The sequence below is a fragment of the Sinohyriopsis cumingii genome, chromosome 19 (genome assembly GCF_028554795.1).
Source record: "Sinohyriopsis cumingii isolate HCF-2022 chromosome 19, ASM2855479v2, whole genome shotgun sequence".
NCBI lineage: Eukaryota > Metazoa > Mollusca > Bivalvia > Unionida > Unionidae > Sinohyriopsis > Sinohyriopsis cumingii.
The window spans coordinates 42,291,466-42,311,634 of record NC_142979.1 but is presented as its reverse complement, the minus strand read 5'-3'; the positions used below and the strand labels follow the sequence as shown (position 1 = coordinate 42,311,634).

The 20,169-nt window shown below is 34.2% G+C and overlaps 1 protein-coding gene across 1 annotated transcript in view; it reads right to left on the bottom strand.

Moving 5' to 3' along the window:
• LOC149775573 (twinkle mtDNA helicase-like) overlaps window positions 1-20,169 on the bottom strand; it is a 78,974-nt gene that overhangs the window by 34,905 nt on the left and 23,900 nt on the right. The window contains exon 5 of the mRNA XM_089943695.1: window positions 7,327-7,502. Coding sequence (XP_089799821.1) covers window positions 7,327-7,502 — 176 coding nt within the window. The remainder of the gene's footprint in view (window positions 1-7,326; window positions 7,503-20,169) is intronic.

Below are 20,169 nucleotides of genomic sequence, written 5' to 3'. Positions count from 1 at the left end.
AGCAGGCTTAGGCTATTGTCCTTTTCGGCTTTTTCAGCATTTTCATCTGCCAATTTGAGCAACTGCTAGATGTCATCCATTAATCATATTCTTTTATTTGACATGTCACCCAGCTCAAGATCTGCTTTTCTTTTTCTGATCCTCTCACACTCCTCCCTCTTTTTCTTCTCCTCATCCAAGCATAGTCTGTGTGTCTAGCATTTTGAAGCATAACAACATTTCTTTACTAATATGTACATTTTCAATGCCTTCTACGCTCCGAGTACTATCAATAATGATTCTTCTTGAAATGAGATATGCTGCTTTTGGTTATCTCTTATGACTTCCTTGTTAATGGAGAATCCTCATTCAACATCTGGGTATACTGGCAGTAAACATGTTTCATTCTATCCTGACAACCCTCTTGAAAAATGGAAGTCAAACTTCCCACATTGTAATATTACTGGAACTGTGAAGCATTCTTGCAGATTTTTGAATTCTGAATTCAAATAGTTTTCTTTCTCTAATACACGATCTATTATAGTATTTATTTATTTATTTTTTGGGGGATTTTGGAAAATCAGGAGAATACAATTGGGAGACCTAGACAGATCCAATATTAAAAAGATTCTCTAATTTGTTTTCAGTAGGGTTGGCAGGTTCTTTAAAAACGGCTTCCAAAAGAAAACTACAATTTTTTATATTATGAAACCAGAACTAAAGTAACAGCCCAAAACAAGAATATCAAATCGACAATAATGATTATAATCATGTTGCACCATCCAACATAATAAAGAAATGACTGACTATGCCGCATGAGATGTTATGACAGACCCGAAAAACAAGAGAGAAATATAAATGAAACCAAATTAGTACTTACCTTGTACATTAGATCAAAGAAAGAACAGACTTTTTTGGAAGAAATTAACTTCATTTTGACAGACCGTCAAGGTGTAATTACTCAAAGCGGCATGGCTGACCATTTGAATTTTCCAATCGAACTACACCAGAAATCGCGTGATATCTACTGATAGGGGAACTTACTCTTGTTATATGAAATGAAACCATTTATCGATCGTAAATTTATCATGTTTTATTTAATCGATGCTATGTGCTCTATAAAATTTGAAGTAATCAATTTCTTTAACTCCATTGTAAGAAATTCCACAACTTTTCCAAAACTTTGCAAGCTTTTCACAAATTCCATTATTTTTCAAGGCCCTTGAAATTATTTGTTAAAATCCAAAACATTTCCAGGATTCCATGACCTGCGGAAACCCTGGTACTATGCATACTCTGATATGCTGTACCTATAATAAATTTTAATTGTTGTAAGTGGCCAGTGTAGACTGTTGTTATATGTGCAAGCTGGATATGCCCCTACAGTGTCACTGCTCAACAGAAAATGTGGCATGTCCAAAGCCTTTAATCTTCAAGTCTAAATAGCTTCCATACCAGAGAGCAGATTGTGAAAAATAGATCAGGACTATCAATGTAGCACAATGTTATCTTTCATATTGAGCATACATCAGTAAAGCTAAAAATTTCCCCTTCACAGTTCTAGTTGCTTCCATCTGCATCACTTTGTACATATCACTTTTCTACCCTTCCTCAATATTTTCAATATATACTTCAAAGCCACTTTACTTGAAAGGACAGACATTATGATTCCAATGTAATTTTACATTGCTATTAAGATAATCTGCCTTTTCTGGAGTATTTTGTATTGTTTTCAGATGTAATTGCTCAGGATATATACATAATGCTATATATTCCTAGGTGGTACAAAAGTCTCCTTGATGCAGTTCCTCAGGATAAATACATAATGCTAAGTATGCCTGGATGGTACAAATAGTCAAATACACAATGCAAAGTATACCTGGATGGTATAAATACACAATGCTAAGTATGCCTGGGTGGCAGTCAAATACACAATGCAAAGTATACCTGGATGGAATAAATACACAATACTAAGTATGCTTGGGTGGCAGTCAAATACACAATGCAAAGTATACCTGGATGGAATAAATACACAATGCTAAGTATGCTTGGGTGGCAGTCAAATACACAATGCAAAGTATACCTGGATGGAATAAATACACAATGCTAAGTATGCTTGGGTGGCAGTCAAATACACAATGCAAAGTATACCTGGATGGTATAAATACACAATGCTAAGTATGCCTGGGTGGCAGTCAAATACACAATGCAAAGTATACCTGGATGGAATAAATACACAATGCTAAGTATGCCTGGGTGGCAGTCAAATACACAATGCAAAGTATACCTGGATGGTATAAATACACAATGCTAAGTGTGCTTGGGTGGCAGTCAAATACACAATGCAAAGTATACCTGGATGGTATAAATACACAATGCTAAGTATGCTTGGGTGGTACAAAAGCCTCTCTAATGGAATTCCTTTGGATGAATGCATAATGCTAACTATATCTGAGTGGTACAAATGCATAATGCTAAATATATCTGGTGCTACAAATACATAACGCTAAGTATAACTGGGTGGTAAAAAAGTCTCCTTGCTGTAATTCCTCAGGATAAATACATAATGTAATGTATACCTGGTTGGTACAAGTACATATTGCTAAGTACACCAATGTGGTACAAATACACAATCAGGGTTGCAGCCACAAATTTAGAAAAAATTCCTGACATTTTCCAGACCAAAATAAATAATAAAAATTCCAGACCTATCATTGTGACAATGTGACACAATGCAGGTAAAATAATTAAATACTGCAAGCAAAATGTGAAAAGAAGAAAAAGTATAACTTAAACTGCAAGATTTTATATACCTTAGCAAAATCTTGCAATCTGTTGTTTATAGACCACAATAATATTTTAAAAAAGTAGAGTTCCAATATATATCATAATATATGTAACACAGGAATCAAGATAAACTACTTAAACTATATACAAAAAAATACAGCAGTACTTCTAGTGGGTAAATAGGAGAAGCCTTATTGTCAATTAGGTCTTTCAAATGGACCAGCTCTCTTTGTCTCTGGCTGCTTTCCAAAGGGCATTAGACTTGGAAAGATGATGTAGGCTCCCTCTGGCCTCTGCCTGCTTTCCTAAGGGCATTAGATTTGGAAAGAAGCTGGAGGTTCCATTTGGCCTCTGCCTGCCCTACTGGGTTATCTGCATCCTTGTCAAATAGCTTGATGTCTTCCTCAAGTCTCTTCCTCCTTTTCTTCCTGACATCAAGCTCATCCATATCATCTTTCCTTTTCCTTTTTCTCCAAGCTTTCAGTTTCCATTGCTTCTCTTCCTCCAAGGCTGGCCTATACTTTTTTCCAGGCAGTTCTAGCAGCAAGCAGTGGCTTGTCACCTACAACAACTTTGTTTATGCCCTCAACATAGTTAAAATGACAACAGATAACACATCTTGCGATAAAGTTTCTTCTTTCATGTTATCTGCCATCGCTTCCTTATTCAAAGAAATGACTCTCTCCACTTCAGCCTGGCCATAAGAAAGGAACAGGATCTGTTGCATGAATGGCCACGGCATGTCCACTAATGGAGGACTTGTAATTCTCTCATCAAGTGAAATATCAAGCTGGTTTGATGAGGGGTCAAACAGGGTTCATGCAATCTTTAAAAAATATAATTCCAAAACTTTTTAAAATTTTAAGAGTACCTAATAAGTGAATTTACAATGCTTACCTGACATGTAAATTTAACATCTAAAAAAAATTTATGGCATGTTTTTCATTTCATTCTATCTGATGATACATTAACTTCTGCACATAGTGATCAAACTTGGACCCTCCTCTTGTGAGTGTCACAAGTACAATGATTGCAAATGGTGGCATGATCCCCAAATGTAGTCCAAATGAAGTTTCTGGGGAACCTACTCTAACAAATCCATTTTCAAAGTTAGGTAGGTTGGTACAACTTTTGCGTCCACAAACAAAAATGCAACCAGACAATGTGAAACAACCAAATTCTATGACTTTTCTAAAACTGATTGACTTGTGAACATTTCAAAACATTTCAAGGCCCCTGAAATTCCTTTTTGTAATTTACAAACTTTTACAGTATTATGCATATGTAATTTAATTATCTGTTTGCTAGTTTTAAATTTTCTTTTATTCCATAACATGCAGTTATAAGGGAACTTTGTCTCCTGTATTTGACATCTTTTTCTTCAAAAATTCTTTTCAGTTTTGTTTGACCTGTTACAATATAGAAACACTGTATCTAGTTACTGACTTATTCAGAACCAGTAAGGGTTCTGGTAAACATCTTTTGATTTTTTTAAAAAATATTTATTATTCTTTCCCAGAGTAAGAACCATTAATTTCAGTTAAGGCCATACTTGAAGTATGTGATGTTAGGCATGCAAAAAGCTGCTTTTTTTGTTTTGGAAGAGTGACCATATGACCATCATACGAGAATCTGTTTTGTGCCTTAAATTAGTGTATAACTGTTTTCTGGATAGAATTTGGGCATTTGGGCTCTAAACCATTGACACTTAAAGCTGTTTTGTTGTCATCAGTTTGAGTTGAAATTTTACTTTATGGAATACAAGTCATTCTTTTCACTGGAAAAATGTAAGTGCTCACACAGAATTCATGGACAAAGATATTCATTGAAATTTATTCGGAATTCAAAACTGTATTAATTTTTTGTGATTCACTATTGACACAACAGCACTTTGATGGCTGCAGACATCATTGCCTTATATTTTGAATTGCATTGGGACTCGAACTCTGATTAATTTAGGACTTTTTAAAAATTAGAATTCTATTTTTTAATTCTTGGATTAATTTTGGATTTGATTCGTTAAACCATAAATTCTTTTTCTCATTTTTTACCTTGTTTTTTCTAGGGAAATAAATTATTTGATAAATTTTACAAAGCTTGTTGTCTTCCCTCTTTTCTGTTATGTTTTGTAAGAGCCTAAACATGTAAAAACAGGATTTCCATGACTGCAGGAACCCTGGTCAAATGATGTGAAGGCAGTGGTCTGTCCAGAGCTGGTTATGTGTTACTGTAGGCCCTTTAACACGGTTAATATTTTCAGTCAGATGGAACAAGATGCAAGTTATCTACAAAAATGGCAAGGCACTTCCTCAGTTTTGGTGTGTTCAGTTCGCCTCAGAACAAGAGAGATTTCCTACTGTTCTATAGCATCGACCATAGCAAACAATTTCACTGTAAAGAAATCAGTTATCTTTCATTTTGACATTCATAAAACTCTCTTCTTGTAACACTCTACAAAATTCTGTTATGGCTGATCAATGGATCAGTTTATTATACCCCTCTAGGAGACAAGTAAATCAGAACCCCTCAAGAGTTTCTTCAGAAACTGCAGCAGATCTCGATCATACACATGCTTGTATTCAAACATTATATCTACCGTAGTAGAGCTTGACTAAGATCACCAGCAAAATGGATGACAAAGACTTAATTTGACAAACCATCATTTTCAGCTTTGTCTTTAATAAAAACGAAACATTAAAAAAAAAAGCTCACACTGAGTACAACAAATTGCAAGAACTACAAATCTGTGTGACATTCACCATTGGTTTTGAAAAGTTGCACGACTAACACTTTTTTGCGAGAAACCTGTCATTCCCTAGCCTGACAGCATCTCTGACTCATTACAGGCACAATGGCTACTGTTTGAAATCTGTTGAGGACAGTTTGGGGGGCACATCTTCTGACATTCAAAAGACTAGACCCATACTGCTGCACCAGCTACTCTGTAATCAAACTGTAAAGCTTCCAAATGATGTTTGGCCCATCCATGGACAGCGTTAGAAATGTGCAGAAGTCAACTTTAGCAAACGAGTTCACAATGCTTTCCAAAAGATCCTCATCTGAGGTATGGCCAGGGAGGCATGAGCTGTAATATCTTGTGCTACCGTAAACATGAGCATAAATTACACATTAGAAAAAAAAACTGATTATGAACATGGGATATGCATTTCATCTTTTAACCAACAGCCATATATCCAGGTTATATCACTGTGATTAATTAATTGACCTAATAACTTCATTTTATTTTGGAACTTCTTAAAATAATTTATTGTAAGATAATAAATTATAAAATTCATATTAAACTCAAATAAATAAATAAAATTAAATAACAAATAAAATAAATACAAAGAAAAATGTGTGAAATAAACAAATAAATAAATTCATCAATCATGAAACTCGAAAAAGAAATTAGATAAAAATCATTTTAAAATAACCTGAACTCTTACCTTCTTGACATCCCAGATCCTTACATAAAGATCAAGCTGGGTTTTTTTCTGCGGCTGCTCATTACAATTTTCGTCAAATAACAAGACGTAACTCATCTGGTTCTGAAGCTTGTCCAGGAAATGATCCTGGAATTGAGGGGCGATCCCAAATGTTGTCAGGTATGAAAACTTACAATCCCCAGATGACCACTTTTTAGCGTTTTCGCTGTCAGCAAACATTAATGTCAGAATTGATGACATCATCTGTGCTTTTATATGAATAATGGAATTTCACACACTTCACAGACCATCTTATTTCTGGTTCGTTGACATCATCTGTGGTGAAAAAGTTTTTTTAATGGGCTGCTTGTTGATGGACAGGTGTTAGAACTGGATGGAAATAATGTCCAGGAGAAAGACACAGGAAAGTAACTTTATTGGGGGATACTGCCATGGGAGAAAAGGCTTTCATTGAAAACAATGAAATAATGGAACCTGACCTAGACGAAGCTTTCATGACTTCATACAGCTGTTAATAGCTGAAAGCCCTATGTTGGAACTATCAAATTCTTTCCCGCAGAGCAGACATTAAGTTTTGGTCTTAAGTTCGGAAGGCTCTATACGTGCTTTTTACATTCATCAGTTTCTTCCAACAAAAGGTTATAAGCACAGTGTCCAGGCATTCTTTAAAAAATAATATCTGTTCCAAACAGACACACAAAAATGTCAAATAAAATCACAAGAAATTAAAATGAATACTCACTAGCACAACACAAAACTTAAATTAATGAAATAACCCATGAAATGGAAAATGCAGATTAATTCTCAATGTGTCAGCACAAACACCCGACAAAATGGTGTGGCCTTCTCCTGCAAATTTATCTGCTATATGCATCTTGATAGGTTGAGTTCTACAGTAACACCCGAAGAGCTCCAAAAAGAACATAGTGTTTCCAGTTTCTATAATAACAAACATTTAAGATGTTTTGGTCACTTTTCACTTTTTCCAAACTTTATCAAGGCCTAGAAAAGCACTTTTCAAATTGAAAACTTTGTCCAGAATTCCAGACCCCTGTGGGAACCCTTTCAATGCTAAGTATACCTGTGTCATACAAATAGACAATGCTATGCATACCTAGGTGGTACAAAGGTCTCCTTGATGACACTGTGAGATCCTTCTTCACTGGTAACCACAGTAAGCCTCTTGATCCCCGTCACTATTTTGTCCATGGATACATACGGTAATAGTAGATGGCCAGCTGACCGATCATAGTGGACATTATAGGCAGATAGAGTGGCTACAGTTAGCTCCTGTAAAAAGAAAAGACAAACTCTGTGGGAAAAATAATATGCAAAAATGGGAAAATTAAGAGCAAATGAAAATTACAATTCCATATGCTATTGTTCTTTCTGACACAATGTGGTCATTTACTAAAGAATATATGACCAGCTAAATTAGTAAATGAATTTACTACTTTATACCACAAAATGCTTAAGTTACAGCTTCATGCCGTACCATAAAAAATCATTCACCACATCACGTCCTAACATTTAGCAATGCTACATAGTAATGCAAAGTTCTTAATGGTATGTGATAAATGTCCTTAACATTATGTGAAAGTTGTCCGTAGCATTATGTGACAAATGTATTTACAGTAGTCCCCCTCTTGAACGCCCCCCCCCGACCAGCAGCCACCCGCTCCTTAAGGCCAGAATCTGTTCGCACCGACGAGTTTGTTTTCAAAAGGCCACCCAGCAAATGCAACCAGCAGCCAGCATATTAGTGCAATAATATAAAATTTACCCCTCACAAGCGGCCGCATTTTATTTTAATATGTACCCAGAACCAGTATTTTATTCATAACGTGTGTTAAGTACTCTGATTTCTGTTTCTCGATGTCAGGTTTTCATTACTGAAAGAAGTGTTGACTAAAGTACATGTACCACTAAGGTTAATATTATATCATTTATGCCTCACGAGAAGCCACATTTATTCCATAAAGCTGAGAAAGACTCAAATTTTAATCCATACAAAAGGTTAAGTACATGTAATCCAATTAGCCTTACTGCTGTGTTATCATAAGATGTCCGGTTTAGTCACTCTGATAATTGTTAAGATTACAATTATTTAACAATAGTAACAGCTGAGAAGTGGCAGCATTGATGTACAATACACAAGCCAGCAGGAAGATGGTTTGATAGCCTTTATGGCTTCCCTTAGTAAGATGTTGAGCTTGTTCACTTTGATAATTAGAAACTATTACTACTGACAATAAGTGTCAAAATAACAAATCCTAACAGCCACGAGGTCAAATCTGCGTGATGTTAAATGGTACATATCGAAGCCGTTTTGGCTTCACTCACTTAGTGTAAAGAAATGTATAAAAACAATAGGGTACAAGACTGCGACTAACAAATCACGTGACAAGATCACTTCCTTTAAAAACACATGGCAATTTGTTTAGATGCATACAAAATTGTTTTATCAGTATTGTAGTTGGCAACATGAATAACTTACTGCAAAAAGATCAACATGTCAGTGAGGAAAAAAAAAATTCTCAGTTTAGAAGAGAAAGTGAAAGTTTTTCAACTGACCGAGAAAGGGGGGGGGGGGGTAAGGGTGAGGATCCTTGCAGAAAACTAATGTCGGAAAGACTCAGATAAACAATATCATGAAAGATAAGGAAAGAATTCTGCAGAAGTGGGAAGGTGAAATGGAAGGAAGATTGTTTGAGCCAGGAGATGTTTGTATCCTGATTTGAATGACAAGAAAAAGTAACAATTTTGTCAGTTGAATTGGGATATGACAATTTTACCGCAAGTAATGGATGGTTGCACAGATTTCAAGTGCGACACAATATTAAGTGTTCTGTCCTTAGTGGAGAATCAGCTGATGTTAATAATGAAATTGTCGAAGATTGGAACAAAAGACTAAACGATATATGCAGGGGATATGACAGCAAGGATATTTTTAATTGTGACGAGACTGGTTTGTTTTTTTAGACTCTTACCAACAAAGTGACAGATGATGTGATCTGTAACATAATTATAAAGACAGTTTTAAAACTATATCAATAATAATTCATAACTTTCTTATGAAAATGATGAAACAGTTTGTTTCACAACATGCATGTGATTTTTTAATGAAAATATTAAATGTTTTAGAATTAAATGTACTTGTGACTTTCTTCATATGTATTTACTATTCACATTGTCATCCCCCTCTAGAAAGGCCACAATCATTATAAGGCCAATTCCCTGCCGCAATAGGGGTGGCCTTATAAGAGGGGGACTACTGTAATGTTATGTGAAAATTGTATTGAATATTATGTGAAAAATGTCCTTAACATTATGTGAAAACTGTCCATAACAATATGTGATAAATGTCTAACATTATGTGTAAATTGTCCTTAATGTTATGTGACAAATGGCCTTAACATTATGTCACAAATGTCCTTAACATTATATGAAAACTGTACCATTATGTGAAAACTGTCCTTAGCATTATGTGAAAATTGTCCTTAATATTATGTGAAAAATGTCCTTAACATTATGTGTAAATTGTCCTTAATGTTATGTGAAAATTGTCCTTAACATTATGTGAAAAATGTCCTTAACATCTTGTGATAAATTTCCTTAATGTTATGTGACAAATGTCATTAACATTATGCGAAAACTGTAACATTATGTGAAAACTGTCCTTAGCATTATGTGAAAATTGTCCTTAATATTATGTGAAAAATGTCCTTAACATTATGTGTAAATTGTCCTTAATGTTATGTGAAAATTGTCCTTTATGTTATGTGACAAATGTCCTTAACATTATGTGAAAACTGTAACATTATGTGAAAAATGTACTTAACATCTTGTGATAAATTTCCTTACTGTTATGTGACAAATGTCCTTAACATTATGTGACAAATGTCCTTAACATTATGTGAAAAATGTCCTTAACATCTTGTGATAAATTTCCTTAATGTTATGTGACAAATGTCATTAACTTTATGTGATAAATTTACTTAGGATTATGTGAAAACTTAACATTATGTAAAAAATGTCCTTAACATCTTGTGATAAATTTACTTAGGATTATGACATAAATGTTCTTAATATAAATTGGTAACGGAATCTTAAATTTGCATTCATCTGACATGAAATGTATGAAACCAGGAACCTTAAATTTGCATTCATCTGAAATGAAATGTATGAAATAAGGAATCTTAAATTTGCATTCATCTAACATCAAATGTATGAAACCAGGAATCTTAAATTTGCATTCACTTGACATGAAATGTATGAAACTAGGAATCTTAACTTTGCATTCATTTGACATGAAATGTATGAAACCAGGAATCTTAAACTGCATTCATTTGACATGAAATGTATGAAACCAGGAATCTTAAATTTGCATTCATTTGACATGAAATGTATGAAAACTGGAATCTTAAATTTGAATTCATTTGACATGAAATGCAAGAAACCAGGAATCTTAAATTTGCATTCATCTGACATGAAATGTATGAAATAAGGAATCTTAAATTTGCATTCATTTGACATGAAATGTATGAAACCAGGAATCTTAAATTTGCATTCATCTGACATGAAATGTATGAAAACAGGAATCTTAAATTTGCATTCATTTGACATGAAATGTATGAAACCCGGAATCTTAAATTTGCATTCATTTGACATGAAATGTATGAAACCAGGGTTACATCTAAGTTATTAACACTTCAGAGCCAAGTGTCCGACAGCATCAAGAAAAAGGGGGAAACCAAGAGGATTGTGGGGTGATCAGTCTCAGTTTTCATAATAAAAAATTGCTGGAAATGATGAATGTATTGATAAACATAAATCGTTAGAATGCCACCTACGTATGATGTGCAGAACTCTTATGCATGCATGTTATTCACCCAAAATACTTCTTAAGTACGTTAAAGAACAGCATCCCAAATACATCTAAATTATGTTAAAGAACAGCATCAAAAAACCATAACGTGACTCATAATATTAACTTGATTACCTAAATTTGTCCCCCTCTCCAAAGTACTGAAATAAAGAAAACATCTTTAGAGCACATTTGGATGTCAGGATCAACAGTAGTTTTCAAACGCAAACATGAATACTTGCTGAAAATGTCCTCATCAAATGCAGATGTTATTTGTGGAAAAAGTTTTGATCTTGTTGAGTAATATTTCACTCTGTCAAACAATGTTGCAGGTAAGGATCTAAAGCAACACTAATTAAAACAATCTTCAAGAATCGTCAACAAATATTTTATACATGTATTGTGCATTAACATCCAGTGCAAACATGAAAACTGCAAACAATGATTACAACCAAGATTTAACTGTCACATGCAGTGCCCATCCTTCCAGTGCAAACATGAAAACTGCAAACAATGATCACAGCCAAGATTCAAATACAAAGTCTTTCTTAGGTGCATAACTTTGAATTACAACTGTTCACCAAGAAACTATTGTAAATATATTTATGTGTATGTCCATCAGTATTTGATAGAAGTCTACTTAAAGTGTCTCCTGTCCTGCCCACTCTCAAATTTACCCTTAAATCATCTTAATATGTATTATTATAAATCCACATTTAAGTATCTACTTTGTACATTATTGATATCAATATGGTACATCATCAGTATCAATTTTGTACACCTTATTTTCATTAACATAGATTCATTTCTATACTGTTTTCAGCTGTAACTAATGTAAGCTCCTTCTTGGTCACCAAAACGCTTGCAGTTTAACAAAGCTGTTGAATGACTCAAACAGTAGATCAATATCATCTAACTGCAAACAGTTGTTGGCTTTTGACTGATCAGACCACTTCGACAGGACACTAGGGGTGAGTATTGCCAGGAAAATATGTATTGCAATATATTGCAATATGGCATGTCTGTATTGCGATATGTATCAATACGTATTGGTCATTGATAGCATTTATGACTGGAATGTTGATATTGTATATTTTGTACTGAAATAATGAGCAATTTCCTTGCATTTAATAAAATATGAAGAAGAAAATGAATCCATCTTGCTTTAAATTCAGCTAAAACACCCAGTAACTGTAATAATCACATCACTTATTTAGAAAATAAAAAATATATCAACATGTGAAAACTTCTACAAGCAAGAAACAAAATACTGGAAAAGAGTTGCAGAATTATTTTGCCTGATTAGAAAGTCTTCAAATCAAAATGATCTAACAATTCATTTCTTGTAGTACAAAACCTGACAAGGGATAAACACAAGAAAAACAACACATAATCACAAATTATCACATTGATAAATATCCAACTTTGATTAGAAAAATGAATAATATAGTAAATTAATAATATCAATGATTCCCAACCTTTCTTGGTTTGAACCTGAGAGACTAATTACTAAACACTGATGCCATGTTTAAAAATCCTTTGTTTGATACAACACTGTACGGCTGCAAATTGTGAACGATGAAACTAGCAATGGCACGAGTGATAGCTGTGGACCTTGGTGATGAAGATTTGTATTTAGTCTGTGCACCTAGCATAACAGCAATCTTTGGTTGTCGATCTCAAACAATACGTACACTTTTAATGGAACCTTCAGCTGCTGCATTAGAGGTTGTGTCACTCTGTTGCACAGTACTTATGGAAAGTAATGATTGATGGTGACGCCGTAAATAAGTCGAGAGGTTCGTCGTACCGCCTGTGTGCTTGATTTCAGTTTTGCACATATTACACACTGCGACAGTTTTGTCAATTGTATTAGTGCTAAACTACCTTTTTAGTGAAAAATTATTCCAAACAGAACTCTTTGCTCTTGGGTTCTTCACTAGCTCATACACAGAAGCCGCCATTTTGGTAACTACGTTAAGACTAATAAAAGACTTTGGTGTGCTCAAAGCTAGTTATGGACTGGCTAATGTTGGTGAAGAAAATAAAACTGGTATACCGGTATTACTAAACTCGTATCGCGATATACCGTTTCAGGCATTTTGTATCGCAATTTACTGGTAAATCGGTATATCGTTACACCCTTACAGGACACACATTTTACATTCTGGCCAAAACTAAAAACTTACCCCAAAAAATTAACTCTATCAACCTGTAACATTTTAACAACTGAACAAGAATTCTACAGAATGCTGTCTTGTCTGCACCACTGTGGTATAATCCTAAAACCTTTTAAAGTCACCAATGCAATTAAAAGGTCACTGTCACTTATTTTTGCCTTCAGTGAGCAACACGACCATACTCATCAGATTTTAAGTTTGCATATTCAACAGTATCAAGGAAAATAGCTAATGAAAAATCTTAATGTAATCACTGGAGTGTAAAAAGTTGGTCACCATGACCTAATTTTGTCGGAGATGAACTATATGGTCCAAGATGAATTAATCTGTAAAATATCATACTGAACATACAAGATCATCTGAGAAACTGAGCTAAATGCAAAAACTTAATGTAATCACTGGAGCATAAAAGGTTAGTCACCATGACCTAATTTTGTTGGAGATGAACTATATGGTCCAAGATGAATAATCCTGTAAAATCTCTGACTGAACATACAAGATCATCTGAGAAATTGAGCTAAATGCAAAAACTTATTTGGAAACAAAAATATCTTCATAACTGTCTGACTTAACTTGTTCACAAAGATTTTTGTATGTGCAGCATAAAATTCTAAATCAGGATTTTTTAAATATTTTATCGTGTCCCAATATATACAGTAACATGTCAACAGCTAAAAAAATATCAATCCTGAACCCAAGACCAAGATAATTTTTACGCACTGGAAACCCAAATTGCTTAGAACAATGTCAATTAATCTGTCCATTCTGCAAATCAGCCCGTTGTTGTTGAACAATAATAAGTCATTCTTCCCATGATAAATCCATGGGTACCTAAGTCACATAATCAAAACATCCAAATATTTCAAATAAGCAAATGTTTCAAATGATTCATTATTATATGCTCATTTTTTCCCCCGTTAACTTTACATTGTCAGAATCGTTCAGTATTACCTGATACTGAATCTACGCGACAATACACATATAGCATTCATGTGCAGAAAGGAACTACTTTCTATTGTAAACAAAGGACGCAGATGCCAGCACTTTTGATTTGTACACAAATCATGTACACTCACGTAAGAGGCTCTTTATGTTGTGGTTGTTTAAATTTGTTTCTGAATGAACTGAAACAGATGTTTCGTGGACTGCCACATACCAGCTGCTTTGGCACATTCCGCGTTGATACAATATTACGGATTAAGGCTAGTTACAGTATATAACAGATGCAAGATAGGGTCCTTACAAATAACATACAAGTGAGAAGTCATATACTCTCTTCTTTAGCTGGTGATAAGAATGGCAAAATAAAATATACTTACAGTTTTACATCCTGAAGTTCCTCAAAATGCATTTTCTTAATTCTGCAAATCCAAATTACATGAGCCATGTCAAAGGGTTTTCAATATGGATTACACATTTCGAAATTATGTTGTAATTTCGTTAAGTGCAACTGCATTCTCCTTAATGCACTCAAAATGAAATAAGCATTAAATTCCATAGCGTCTTTTTGATATTTGCAATTGAAAGACTTCATATTTTTCCCACATTATGATTTCAAACATTCAATGACAGAAACAGAAACACATTTGCAGATGTCAACACGCTTCTCCCTAGCTTCTTCAATCTCATGTATTTCATGTGGAATTGTCACATACAAATCCAGTCCATAATCACGAAATTTCCTAGAATCGAGAAAAATACCAAAATCTATTCATTCCAGATCAATTGGAAAAGTTGTTGTAACGCACATTCATTCACAATATGACTCCAAATTTCAATTTTATCTAGACACGCCATTTTCTTTCGAAGTTATGTCAAGCGCGTGACTAAGTTCAAATTTATCTGGGCAGAGTTATGTGTGCAGTAATAATGTTGATTTGTGTAATGATGAATCTGCGCATGTATATTTAGTATGGAATACAGCATACATTCATTTACGTTGTTTCTTGTAGTGTATTTTGTTTATATAATTAAACCTTAGGTAGAATTAAAAAATGAGCATATAATAAAATGGTTACTGCATTTGTATGGGAAAATATGAACTCCTTTTGTCGGAAGGATATACTGCACTCCCAAGGTCATGCAGTATTCCATCCAAAGACTCGTTCATATTTTCCCAAACAAATGCAGTAACCTATAATTACTGTATATTGATGGAACAGCCAATTTGTCACCCATGTAGCTAAATAATTCAACATGCTGATTGGTAGAAAGGTTAGGGCTGTTCCAGTAAAACATATACCCCCCGGGGGGAAGGCACTTTCAAATTCAACCACCCCACAACAGAAGCAATTTAAAAAAATTATGATCCACCGTCAGATGTGTTTTAATTGAGAAACACGGTCCCCTACAGAAGTATATTTTTTAACATAATTTCTGGCTATGGGTTAGTGGGCGGAAGAAGCAATTTTAATATTGGGTTGGGGAAAGAAGCGATTTAAATGACAGCTGGCTGGAGGTAATCTACTGAATTCATATACATCATATAATCTACTGCATATTTTTATTTATATTCATTCATTATAATCAGTCTTTTGTCCTTTTGTTTTTGTGTTAGCCAAGTATGTCTCTGATACTGTAAAATCCCAGATTTTCATGGTGGTTTATTATTTGTAGATGTCATTGATCAGTCCCTTAATACCTACTAATTTAACATCCATGAATACAGATTTTATAATAGATATTTTCATTCTAATACAGAAATCATGAATTTGTATCCTTACTAAACTCTGTGTTTCCTAAAGTGATCAATATGTCTTGCTATTTTTCTTTGTTCTCAGGCATGCTGCTTTTGATTAGAATAATAGTTAAATCTTGTATTGCTTTAAATGTGTGGTCAGATTCTATGATTCATTGTTATTATTTTTTCCAATAAATGTTTTGGTTGTTGTTGTTGTAGGGTTTAACGCCATTTTTCAGCACACGATAGGCTATACATGGCGGCCAGTATTAATCGTGGAGGAAGAACCCGGGAAAACCCCGGAAAGAACCCACCGACCCACGAGAAGCTACTGGCAAGCTTTCTCACATACCCACATTAGCCGAATAAATGTTTTGGTAAACTTTTATGATTTGTCAGAGAAAAAAAACAATGATGCCTGCTGAAGTGATGTTGCATCATTTACTTTTACACCATATCATTTCTTGTAAGAACATCTTTTTCAGTTACTAATGTCTTATTTTTACGCCTTGTTGCAAGACTAATATAAAGTTATAACAAAATATAGCAACATTTTTATATCAGATTTTAAAAAATGGATGAAAGTCAAGGAATCATTTTTCCCAGAGCACTCATAAAATTAATGTCATTGCAGTTAACTGCATTGTCAACAGCATCATCATCACTGATGGCCTAGCAGTAACATTATGCACTTTCAATCCAGTTGTCACAGGTTCTATTTCCCACTTCTAGTCTTTCATATGAGACTTATACCTATGGCCCGAGGGGCTTTCATGGCAGAGTGGTATAAGATGCTTGTCTTGTGATACAGATCTGAGTGGCTTCCATGGCAGTGGTACAAGATGCTTGTCATGTGATTACTTGCCTCCAATGTGCAAATGAGAATGTTGCCAGTTACTTGTGGAAGGTCAGTGGTTCTACATAAGTGGTGTTTGGTGTCTTAAAAGGACTTGGATTTTATTCAGCAGTAAAACTGGCTGCCATATATAGATTCTCTTCATCTGAAAATGGTGTAAAGGCCATACTGATCTACTGAAACCCCGAGAGCTCATGTCTAAATGACTTCAGCTGTTGGAGATAAATGTCAAATCAACAGAGGCTCCATGTGCCCAAGTGTACTAAGGTGCTTGCTTTTACATCACTTAAACATCTCACAGAGTGAGTTTGTGTCACAGATCAACCAATTTAGGTTGGTGGTCTTTCGCAGTCCTTCCTCCACCTAATATATTGTAAAAAAATCACCAAAAAACCCAAAATCAAACCACACTGAATCAACCAACTAATCAACTGTAGCAACAGCAGAAAAGGTACTAGTCAATCACTTTTGCCACAGCTGTACGAGTTTACAACTTTTGACTTAAGTAATTTTTGTAGACTATAGAATATCGTCAGTTATGCCTTTCTGACAGTTACCTAAAAGTCATCATCATTTGGTGCAAATGGATTTTCATGGTGAGCATATGAGATGGAAAAGTCTTGAGCAATCCTGCATCACACACTGCCGAAAAGTTTACATTTTAGCTCACTTAAATTTTCTCTTAACAATGTTCATTGTTCCAACTAGAACTCTTACAATTTATTCAAGCTATATTTACCAATATCTGATGATATGCATCTAATAAATATTTGTAACAAAGTATGAGAATGCATCAATGTTTTTCAATGATGCATTTGAATTGAGCAACAACCACAATCAACAAACCAAGAAATTAAATTATTCACATCTCTCAGGCAGAAGTAGGGTATAATCATAATCTGCCAAAAGATTTTTAATTTTTTAAATATTTTTTTCCAACCATACTGATTCAGTGGACATATCACCAGAATGGACAGAAACAGACCAGAAGGTTAAAATCAATTTGATACAGCTTTTAAGTAGCTAAATTCATATTGGTTTAGTTAACTGTACACCCTTTATTGTCTTCCTTTTGATGAAATTTCTTACTGAAGCTAAGAAAATAATGTTGCACACATAAAAAAAAGGAGGCACACTTCTACTAATTATTGCTTTTATTATACTTCTCCATTCCAGCCTGTTCTAATGATCTTCTCCCCTCACATACTGTTTGTCTTGTTTATGATCTAAATTTCTCACTTACTTTTCCTACTACTATACAAATGTTCTGTGAATATGCATATCAGTGTGAAACACAATGGGGAGACTAAATCCAAGATTAAAAACCTCTACATTTCTGGATATATTCTGCTTGGATTCCATATTTCCGCACAAAACTCAAGAGTTCAGGACTCTGCACTAATTCAATTCCCACTGTAAATTTGTGCAAACACCACGATTTTTAAAATTTAGTAACTTAAAATTTTGAGTGCTCATGCTCAAATTTATATCAGTTTAGACACATCTATGACAACAGCTTTTGTGAAGAAAAAACCCATAACAGCCGCACCATCTTCTGGATCTATACAAATTTGAAATGTGTGCTTTCAATACTGCACCAAAGAGTCAGCTGCTGATTTCAGTAATGAGTCATCCAAACACAGGTCTGGAAATTATGTTAATAAAACAATGTCCCTCACTTTTTTCAGTTACAAGGAGGACAAGCTCTCAAAAGATTGTTTTTACTAAAATTTTACTTTCATTATCAACCAATCAGGGACAGTCAAACACATATATACTATATTTTTATCTTCACTGATTTATAGTATGGTTCTCGTTCTTTCACATCTGTAGTAATGGGAGTCCTTGAACAACTCAGTGGTTGTAAGCCTTTTTCGACCATGCTGAATGGACACACTGTAAGATAATTTTCAAGTAGCAGAAATACCATGGGATAATCAGAGACCAATACAACTGAATAGTCAAGTTATCTCCTCTGCAGGGATGCTGCCAGGATTTCAGGATGTACTCTAAGTTTTGTGTGTGTGTGATCTCCAATGAGGAAGTGGTGGTGGTGGGAATAGCCATTGTTAAATATCTCCTTAACACTTAAATATCTGTCACTCTTTCTTACTGTTCCACTCTGTTACAGCTCTACTGAAATTAAAATTCTCGAAGAGATGTCATCTCTAGTTGTATAGCAATTATTACTGTGAGGTCATTGGGCATGGTCACGTGGTTGTGGTGGGGTCTTGGTTGGGATGGCATAAAGACTATAGGCTTACTCCATATTTGACAGCTAATTATGATGTTGTCAAAAGAATTAAAAAATTTCTAGCAATTCAGTTGGACTCGGATACTTGATTAATAGTCAGTGAACAGGTTCTAATATTGATGTGTTTATTTTGGAGCTATGTTCCTCCATCACATTCAAGATTTGGATATACCAAAGGTGAAATTGGTACAGTTGCATCCTAAACTACTATCGTGGCTACTTCAGATGTTATTTAATGTGAGACTATAATGCAAGAACTCGTAGCTTCAGTGATTTTTGGGTTAAAAAAAATTAATTTCTTCTCAAACAACTCAATTTGGTGCAGATTACATTGTTTTTTAATGATACGGTGAGAATTCTTGATGTGTAAAAATTGCACAAGAAATGAACATCAGATCAGAAAATTACTACCACTGGGAAAATACTGATAGGAATATACTGAAATAATGATATAATTATTTAAGTAGAATGTGGTGACAATACGAGCGCTAGTTCTACAACTTTGTGCAAAATACATCTTGTACAACTATTCTGTTGTTTCTAACAGCACTGTAATATGGCAATAATTTCTGTCCACTTTTTACTTTAATCCCTTGCTAATTAATAGTTTTAGATTTTACAACACTAAACACATTTTACCTTTTGACAATAACACATCATTATAAATATTTAGATTGCAAGAAAATAGAAGTTACAATTTTATTAAAAGCACTGGTACCAGTAAGACTAAAGGAGATGGTAAAAAAAAAAAGAATCGGGATGAACAGATTAGTAGTTTTTTAGTAGTGTAGTAAAGAATCCATATATCAGAATGACATCAAGTATTTTTTCATCAGTTTCATCATCAGTTAATGATACCACTTAAAAATGTATTGTACTAGATAATATACTTTTTTAGTTATCCATTTTGCAATACAAATACCAAATGATGGCTTGGAACTAAGCGCCAAAAGGTCTGCAGAAAATACCACCATGATCTATATATATGGAAGAACCGAACATAAACAGGTCAAAATTGATCCATCTTGCTTTGAGTTTACACAGATGAGTCAGTCTCTTATATTTAACAGGGTTCATACTGAACTATGAATGATAAATTCAAAGACTTTTCCCAAACTTT